The sequence below is a fragment of the Balearica regulorum genome, chromosome 1, assembly GCF_011004875.1.
Source record: "Balearica regulorum gibbericeps isolate bBalReg1 chromosome 1, bBalReg1.pri, whole genome shotgun sequence".
Classification (NCBI taxonomy): Eukaryota; Metazoa; Chordata; class Aves; order Gruiformes; family Gruidae; genus Balearica; species Balearica regulorum.
This window is the reverse complement of record NC_046184.1, coordinates 29,225,844-29,235,843: the sequence shown is the minus strand read 5'-3', so window position 1 is coordinate 29,235,843 and position 10,000 is coordinate 29,225,844. Positions and strand designations below refer to the sequence as shown.

At 39.8% G+C, this 10,000-nt stretch overlaps 1 protein-coding gene and 1 long non-coding RNA gene across 10 annotated transcripts in view; one reads left to right on the top strand and one right to left on the bottom strand.

Moving 5' to 3' along the window:
* Positions 1-10,000, top strand: part of FOXP2 (forkhead box P2) — a 438,488-nt gene that overhangs the window by 230,919 nt on the left and 197,569 nt on the right. For all 9 annotated transcript variants that reach the window (XM_075744017.1, XM_075743974.1, XM_075744032.1 and 6 more), the window contains one exon: positions 6,833-7,010. In XM_075744017.1, the coding sequence (XP_075600132.1) occupies positions 6,843-7,010 (168 nt within the window). In that variant the 5' untranslated portion in view covers positions 6,833-6,842. The remainder of the gene's footprint in view (positions 1-6,832; positions 7,011-10,000) is intronic.
* Positions 6,966-8,807, bottom strand: LOC142600366 (uncharacterized). The gene is made up of 3 exons (XR_012833819.1): positions 8,743-8,807; positions 7,950-8,101; positions 6,966-7,467 (listed from the first exon to the last, which is right to left on the bottom strand). It is a non-coding gene; the product is annotated as an uncharacterized LOC142600366 (long non-coding RNA).

Here is a 10,000-nt window from a genome sequence, read left to right as displayed (position 1 = left end):
CTACAGACTCTGTAAGAAGCTTTTTTTTCTTTTTTCTTTCTCTCTTTTTTTTTTTTTTTTAAAGGGAATTTGCCTGCTAGGCAGGTCTTCCCTAGCTCTCACAGTTCTAATTATTTCCTACTGCCCTAATGCTTTCTCACTATTAAATTCTCCATTGACTGTAATAAAGTCTCCCTACTCTCAAGAGCTTGGAGAGCTGCTTTTTTTTTTTTTTTCCCCCCCTTTTTTTTTTTTTTAAGACTGGGAAAGAGAGGGAGATACATACAGCGAGAGGGGGTGAGAGGAGTTTGCTTTCCAAGGTGGGGTTTCCCAAGCTGTCGTTGCTCAAATAAGAATCTTATCCTGAAATTGGATGCTCATTTCTGTGTGGGCTGTAGGTAATGCACTCGAGCAGGCTTTTGCCACTATCCTATGTGCAAGGTACGCATCTTACAATATTGTACAGGCCACTCATGTAGATAACACTGGCCTTCATAAGGATTTTTTTTTTTCTCCCCACCAAGCAAAAATAAATAGCAGGTGGAAATTAATTAGACCTTACTTGCTGTTTGGGGAAGTGAACTGTTGTTTAATAATCGGATGAGTGTGACAACATATTCCTGAATTTTTAGAAAGCAGATAAATTACTGTGCCCAGGACTGACCTACTATTTTTATTAGTCCTGAGGAACTGAGATGGCATTAAAGGAAAAGATACAGCCTTTAAAATGCAGGATAGCTTTTAGTTTAAGACTGAATACGATACTCTGCCTTCACACCTTTATCTGACTGTTTGTGCCAGTTGGTTAAAAGGATGTTCATTTAAACATTTGATATATAAATAAACCATAGTACACAGACAGTGGGAAAAATTGTGTCTTATATACAAAGATAAGTATTTTAGGCAATGCTTGCTTTTTCAGTTGCAGTTAACTTTAGCACAAATCTATTCATCTGATTTCTTAAAGCCTGCTCATGCCAGCCGATTGCACCTGTTAAGACAGAACGCTGCAGGAAGGATGCATATTTTCTTTACCTGGCAGAGAGAGAGTGTGTGTACGTACGTACGGCAGGGGTGGTTGCTGGCTTCTCTCTGTAGTAAATACATCTCATCTGTGATAATTTGTAGAAATCCAGTTGTCAATTTTATCGTAAATCTGTGTTCAAAAATGGTCTTCAGAGACCCACTGTACGAGTGCCTGCTTAAAAGTTTCGAGTACGGCTTGAATTCTTCACAATAGCAGTGCTTTCTGTGTTGTGATCCAGACACTCTTGTCCCATTGCTGCCCTTTTTAGCCAATTTTGAACTGTTACTTTGGTCACAACTACCATCTTCGCTCGTGAGAGTATTCTAAATAGTAAAATGATTAGTTGGCTTTGAAGAGATGATTTTTTTAACCATGAAAATTCTGGTTTTTCTCATCAAAGATGCTGACTTCACTCACTGAAGCAGATGTGATACGTATTCTTTCCAGTTGTGCTAAGATAGGTCCTGTTAACTCACCACTGGAGCTCTGTTTTCCTGAAAGATGTTCCAGCACAAGGTGTTTGAGCGTACTTCACATTTTTACAGAGAAAACTTACTGGAGCAGATAGTAGTATATTAAGCCCGCTAATATAGGTACTTTATTTTACAGTATTTCAATAGCAGTTGACCTAATTAGTGTTTTAATCATACTCATTTACTTACATATTTAAAAAATACACAGTGAAGTCATTTATGTCTCTGCTTAAGCTTTGAAAGCTGAATGTTTTAGATAAAGTGGAAAAAAAAAACCCCTTTACAAATACTCTCTTAGCTTGTCTAATTTTTTGTTCTCACACATTCAGCTATGTCCTTCATATTTGGCATTTTGATTTATTAGGCAATCTTAAGTATTAAAGACTTTTAACATACCAGTGCAAGACTTCAGATGCATTGTGCCTTGTGTCAATGATGAATTAATTCCAGCAGAGCACAAAAGTTACCATTATTTAAGCCTAGCTCCTCACCTCTGCTTTTACATCACAGGCCAGTTTTAAAAGGCTGAATTTTAGGCTCTGTCTTAGGAAGTGAAACACGGCAAAGGTGTGAGCACGCCGGGGAATGTCAGGTTCATGGTGTTGAGCACCGTGCGCTATTGGTGTATCTTGTCCGTGGATCAACAAACACGGGGGACCTGAACGCCGGTGCAGGCTTGTGGGTCAGAGGGTGTTGCCTTGGTTTGGGGGGCTCACCCCAGGGCAGGGCTGGCAGCAGCTCCGGGTTCTGGAGATGGTTTGTGATGGCGGCTGCCAACCTCCGACGTCTCCAGTACCAAGGCGCAGCACGTGGTGCGCTCTCTGCTCCGTAAAGGTGCAAAGGCAGCGTCACTCGTATGGGGACGGGACCGCCGGGCAGCTGGAGATCAGCTTCTCGTTTGCCTCAGCACCTGGAAAGGTGCCACCGAGGGCTACCAGCCAGCGCCGGCCATGGGCCCGCAGCCCGCTGCCCTCCAGGCGCGGGCGGGGCGGGGCGGGGCGGGGCACGGCCAGCAGGCCCCGGGGCGCCCCCTGGCGGCAGCTCCGGCGCTGCGCACCCGTTCCCAGCTCCCGGCACGGCGGCGGCGCGGGCGGCGACCCGGGGAACGGCGGCCCCGGCCCCGGCCCCGGCCCCGGCCCCGGCCCCGGCCCCGGCCCCGGCTGGCAGCGGCAGCAGCAACAGCAGCAGCAGCAGTCCTTGGCGCCGGGGACTTGGGCGCCAGCAGAACCTGTACCTGGGAGGGCAAAACAAACCCCGCGAGCCTGGCGTTCGGTACACCCTATCATAAAGTAAGGAGGTCTAATTGAGCTACGGCTCTCTATCCTGCTATTTGTACAAATAAAAGACCACATCTTGATGCAAAATAAACACAAAAGCACTGTTGTGACTATAACTGGGAGTCATATACTAATTTATATAATAAGTGGTTGTGCACGCTTTATTCAAGATTATGGCTGCAAGAAATGGCATGAATTGCTGGGTGTGTTTAATGCTGGATTATAGCAATTTGAAACATGTCAAACACATGGCTAATGCCTCATGCTTCACTCATTCTTGCGTAAACCTGCATAGCCACCATCCATTATACCCTTGGTAACAACACAATTCTGCAAGTAAATATTGTTACACTAAGTAACCTTTCAATTCAAGTTGTTTAGGAAGAGAAAATGCAATCTTGTGCAGTCAGTTCCAGTGTCAGTTTAATGTTTCAAAAGGGAAGTGGTGTAGAGAATAAGTATCTGTACAGTGACTTGCCGGCTTAAAACACACGCGTGCACGTGTGCGCACACGCGCACGCTGCAAATGTGCAGTTTGCTGCAGGGGGGAGAGGTAAAACTGTAGCTTCGAACTTCACAGGACCAGTATTTCTTTTTTAGTACGGGTGATTGCTTGGTTACCCTGGCAGAATTAGGCATTCGACCTGCCACATAACCACACGCTAAAATAATCTACAATTTCATTCTTTCTTGCAGAGACCAACAAATATTTTCCCCATACCTTTGTTTAAAATAGTTGATAGCAGAGCTTATGTCTCACCTTTGGCAACAGGAATTTGGGAATCACGGCAGAAGTAGGTGCGGGTGAATGTATGTGTCTGTGAATGTGGGTGCGTGTGTGCATGCGTGCCTGTGTAGGCACGCTCATGACTGACAGCGAGTGTGACAGCAAGAGAAAAAGAGAAGGATTAGGAAGTGTGAATGTGTATAAATGTGTGTAAACAGGGACCCTTATATTTTTTCTTGTCCTATTTGAAATACTAAACTTTCAGCCTTAGTATCTGGCAGTCATTGTATTTCCTTGGTATTTATTTATGATGATTACGCTAACAGCTCACACTACTGTTGTAATAAAAGCAAGAAAAAAAGTACGTTAGTTTGCTTAGTGAGATGTTGCAGGTTCAGATTGTTCTGCCACCAATAGCTGAAATTACTGATACATAGATACCAGAAATGATCCTCATTTAGATGTTTTCAGTTTTTTAATTTGTAAGGGTTTTGAGTTATTAGCACATACACACATACGTGTATAGATATACATGTATATGTGTGCGTGTGTTTGTGTAAGAGAAAAGAAGGGAAAAGAAAAAGATTCCATGCTCTTGCTTTTTCCAGCAGCCCTTTTTCAGTTGCCGGCAGTGAGAAGGGGGCTGTGGACAACCAACACAGAGCATTGCTCAAGCCAAAGTTTCAGTGTGGTTTTTAAAAATACCCTTTGACAACTAGAAACGACATTTTCTTTTTAACATAAAATTCTAGGGACTCTTTCTTCTTCATATAAATACTTCAGTATTTCTTCCACTTCACTTCCAAATAAATTACCCTTTCTAGTATTGATAGTCTCTAGTTTCATTCTCTCTGTAGACAGCTGTTGGGTCGGACTTGTTGTTTCCTATTGCCAGAGTAGTGTTACTGGTCATGTTATGTTAAAGCCGATTCTGCTGGCTCACAGACACTTTAACTTAAAATGCAGAGCCTGAACTACACTCTGGGGCTTTGCAAGGATACAAAATCCACAAGACATAAACCCCTTTGGTTTTGGAAGATGTTTAACCCTTCTCTGCTAATTGTAATGAAAGAGTTGGAGAGATGTAAAAACACCGGGGGGGGGGGTGTTGGGGGGGGGGGCTGATGTATTTATTTATTAAATTTCTGAGTGTTTTCTAATGTTTTGATTATCTAACATTTACACCCCTTTGGCCTTTTAATGCGCCTGGCTAAATGTACCACTGTTATTGTCTAACGTTCGAATTTGTAAAAGATGAACCTGTCTGTTGGTTAAATCTTTGTTTGACTAAAAGAGGATTAATGTTTGAATTTCCTGAATTTCCAAATCCTTGTAACGATACAGTTGATGAAGTGTTTTAAATAGATTTCCACTCTGATATACATGTCTTTTTATTGAAAGTAAATATTGTAAAAATCGGAAAGGGCTGCCTGCTCCCACAGTTGTGGCATACCCGCATTAGAATTTTCATATAACTACTAAGGGCAATCAGACCCTTTTCTCTGAATATTTTAAACATTGTACATGTAAAATTTATGCCTAATTTGAATACTTATTAGCTGCCTAATCTCAGAAAAGAGTATTAGCTTTGTTTTTGCCTTGTAAAATTCATCACTGCATGTATCACATTTTCCATTTCTATTATTTTTCTTTGCCGATGTTGGTAAGAGTGTTTAAGAAGGGCTGTTTGTTCATAAACACATCTGGTGCTGCTCTTGTTTACTGGGCTGTAACAGCTGCCCTCCTTTATGTTAACTGTGTTCGTGTTTGGGCTTTTTGCATCCTGTTTATTTTTGACCAGACCATCTCTAAATAACTCATCTTTTACTATTGTAACTTTCTTCACACAATATATACTTTCACTTTATCTTGTAGGTTCTTGTTTGTCTTAATTCATACATTGTTTTGATTAATATCCCATGCACATAGTTGAAGTTGTAATGATCCTTTTCCTGCCTTTTTTTTTTTTTTTTTTTTCTCCCCCCCCCCCCCCCCCCCCCCCCCCCCCCGCCCCGAGAAAGGCTATTGCTCATACTTTGCAGGGGAACAAATAACTAAGTTAAATAATTAGGCTAAGCAGCAAGCTTTGTTTCTTTTCCCGAGTTTGCTTACACATCCCTCTCCCTTCAGAGGTGTCTTTTAGAGTCACGGCTCGGCCAGGTTGTTGCGAGGACTCTCTCAGTACGTCGGGAGTGAGGGTGAGGGAAAGTGAGGTCCATTCTGACCCTGCAAGAGCAGGAGAGGACTTTGGTGGCTCTGAGAAGAGACGTTGACCTTTCCATATTACAGATACAAAATGCGCCTTGAAATTCTGGTTTGTAAGGGCACGTTGGTTCTTTATTTACTGCAAAGATTTCAACTGATCTTGGCAGGACATCTCATTGCTATCCTGAAAGTACAGTATATTTATGCAGTGAAAATGATAAAACATTTATTACTGTAGAGAAGGTAATATGCATAATTTATGCTGTTTTTAGCACAATCATTAGTGATATTCTTGATAGATTTTATTTCCAGCTTTCATATCTAATACATGCCTGGAAAATTAATTTTATATCTTTCATTTATTTGCCTATGTTAAAATTGAGTTTTAAGTCATCTTCAAGTGAACAGTTTGATTGCTGCTCATGCATAAGCTTAATTACTTCCCAGGAAGGACAGTATTAAATGTTTTAAATGTCAGAAAAATAAATGAATATCAGCCGTTTGATTAAAAAAATAGGCAATATCTGACGTGTTTGCAGCAGGAGCTTTTTCTTAAAATGCCTCCGAGGCAAAATTTTATTTAGTCACAAAAAAGGAGAAGCCCATTATACTATTTATCATTGGTTGATACCATATGATTTGTAACACCCTTACAAAATTTTAATTTTGTATGATTAGCTGTGCATCATTAAACAACAGCCTTGCATAAGATATGCTGTAAAATTCTGACAGAATCAAGATAGTGAATATTTTAAATAAGGCTGTATAGTCATCCATGGTTGTCAAAGCTAGATAATAGGAAATATAGAGCAGCGTGTGAAATCGTGCCTTCATTTAAACTGGTTTTATAGGTAGACTTTAAAATGTAGTTGTTCGTAAATGCTATTGACCATGCAGCATGCATGGTGTGTTATTTTGGCCGTTAAATGTAAGCACGCACAGATTGCTTATAGAAACCATAATTCCAGTGATTAGTATCTGTATGAAAGCAGAGTTTGCATCGCATTTCTTGGTAAACGGCTCCACGAGGCTTTTTTCTTCTTCTAAAGATGCTGTCTGTTTAATTGGCAGAGAGGGACATCTTGATAATGGAAGTGTGAAGGTGTAACGCGTGTGTTAATTGATACTTCTTAATCACTTTTAGGTATTAAGTCATGATGCAGGAATCTGCGACAGAGACAATAAGCAACAGTTCAATGAATCAAAATGGAATGAGCACTCTAAGCAGCCAATTAGATGCTGGCAGCAGAGATGGAAGATCAAGTGGTGACACGAGCACTGAAGTAAGCACAGTAGAACTGCTGCATCTGCAACAACAGCAGGTAAGTTTGTTTTGCTTCCTGTTTGTTTTTAAACAAATAAAGGGCTGTTTTCGCACGGGCACCCTTCCGCAGACCCTCTGTGCGTGCTGAATGTGAAGTGTCGTGCAAGTGAAGAGCGTGGGGCGTTATTTGTTGTTGTTTTTGTGCACGTTAATGCTGAAACGCCAGGATCCTGTTTTCGTGGCGGCAACGTCTTGCTGATACCGCTGCACGCTGCCGTGCTCGCCTGGTGATTAAAATCCCACGGCGTATTTGTAAAAGTTGTGCCGAAGCCTTGCCGTGCATGTTTTCAGAATCTGTTAGTTTATGGAGCGATTCGGTCGCGTAGGACGTGATGCAGAGCTTTCCACCAGAGGGCCACATTACTTGAGACTTCGCTTCGCTTGCGATGAATTGTGCCAAAGTCGGAGCTGGGGTGAAGGGACCAGAGTGACTTCTCACAATAAAGATGCTTTTGCTGTCGTAGGTGTAAATAAAAAATGCCGGTTAGTTCAGAACCACAGAAATTAAAAAAAAAAGCATGTGCCTGTCTCTGTGTGCGTGAGTGAGTGTCATTTGGATGCGTGGTTTTGAAAATATGGGAAAAGAGAGAAGCAGCTTTTCTGTAGGTATGTTTCCATTCTCACTTTTAAAACAATTTTTTAAGTTTGATTGTTTGTTTTCTCGATGATTTAATGGAGAACTGCTTTTATCTTGAAAGTTGTAAAATTAAACCATTGTCTGACTGCTGATGCCATCTAATTATGAGCTGCAATCAATTAATTTTTGTCATTGTAAGATTTCTTTTCCTTTTAAAACCTGCACAAGCATCATTCTTTGTACTTTGTCTACCTAAAGAGTTGCCTCCCCGGCAGGGGACGCAGATTGTACTAATGCAGTAAAGCCAAAACGGTTTGTTTTGGTAAACAATTGGGGTCTGATGCTGCAGAGTGCAAGTACCTGCTCTGAACTCCTGAAAGTCTTCAGTGTCTGGTCCTCTCATCTGCTGAGGCCACTCAGCACCTATGGAGTTCAAACCCTTCATTTGTAAATACTGAGGGTTTTTTTCATTACAATGTCGGGTATTGCATTAATGGAAGGAAAGTTGTCTCCTGGAAGATAAAATATTACAAAAATCCTGTTTAATAGAAACATGTTTTAACATGATAGATAAATTGCATGTGTATGGGCCTCTGAAATAACAGGTCATAATAGCTCTTAAAATTGAATCATTCTTAGTGCTGAATTAAGCAACGTACACTAGCTACATTTATTGTTAAAGATTTTAAATGGGGACAGAAAATGTGGAAGAATTAAACAGTTGTAGATTGAAATATGACAAGTTGTTAAGGCTTAAATCTGTGCTTTGCTTCAAATTCAAGTGTATTCTATTTTAACATTTGAGCACTTAAAGTATTACAGTCTGAGGAAATACAGGTTTCAGTGTCTTCAGTAAGTTCTTAGCAGGCTTACACCTCTCTCTCTCTCTCTCTCCCCCCTCTTACCTATATATGTACACTGTGTATATGTACTATTTCATGTAAAACTACATATATATACACATATATAAAAATTTAATATTGTTTTCATTGAAAAGCATGCCATCGCCTCTATGCAGGTGTTCAGATTATAACAGCATTTTAAAATCTTTATTGAGAGAGAGTGTATTTAATTGGGGAAAATGTTTAGAAAATTAAATTGAAGTGAAACACTTTAAAACACAAAAATACCAACAGAATAATGTGCCACTTACATGTTTCTCAAAGAAGCAGTCCTAGGCATTTGTAGCCAATTTGTCCATACAGTCACAGATTCCAGTAGATAGCATTTGCAAAGACCACAGAGAATAACAACTGAAGATGAAAATATCCAGTTGAGTACTAATAACAGACAGGTTCTGAGGGGACAGGCTTAGAAGTGACAATCTTTTCTTCAAAACTGTGATTAGATCTTAAATAAGCAGACAGGCAAAGTAAAACCATGGGTACAGTTAATAGGACTCAAGAGGCATTTTATGGTAGGGTCTGCACCACAGGATTTAAATACAACTTGAGTTAGGCATATAAATCCTTCTATAAAATATGTTGATGTGAAACATAAACACTAGTAAACATGCAGTAGGATGTCCTTTAGATAATGGGCATAGCTTTATGCTACTTTTGCTTTTCTTCCTCTTTTTCCTATTCCTTTTTTTTTTCCTGTTTTTGACCAGATGCTTTTTGAAATATGATTTAAGAGGGAAATTATGGCTGTTTTTATTATTGTCACTGTAGTAACCCTCTAAAATGTTATTTTTAATATTCGACTCGCCTGACAAACTTTGACAAGTAGAAAAACAGAGCAAATCCTATTGTACCTGCAGTTATTACTCTTAAGATTTTTTTATTGTTTAAACGTGTGCAAGATATAATGTACTGATGTCATAGTTTAACATTCCGGTTTTGGCTTCTCTGAGTCATTTTATTGGGGGCCTTCAAATAAACAAATCAAGTTCATTATAGCTTTTTCTAAAGGAAGCAAGTAAATGATTGCTGGTTTTAATACATTTTCTTCAGCTGGGCAACTACATAAAGCGATGCTAATGCCTAAGAATAGCTGCATCAACTGAGTAAAATCACAAAATACATTTTCTCTGTGGCATGAGTATGTACTGTGGAAAGTTAAGCATGAGGAATTTTAGACTATGTACAAAAAGCAACTGGGCTAAGTTAAAAATCTTAAATTATATATGATTTGCATCTTGTTCAACCATTATGTTCAGCAATTGGTGGATTTATAGAAAGTAAATAAGCTAAAATAACAGATTTCGTTAGGTTCTTGTAAGAATTATATGGAGTTTGGACAGTCCTGTTACTGGCTTGATGAACTATGTTGTTGTGATCTTTATATAGAAATGAGAAGTTTGACTTAAATCAGGGAGTTTATTCCTCATCCATGTATCAAGAGAGAATGACAGTATTCTATAATATATTGTAATGTATACTCGGTGATAAATGGATTGGGTGCTGTCA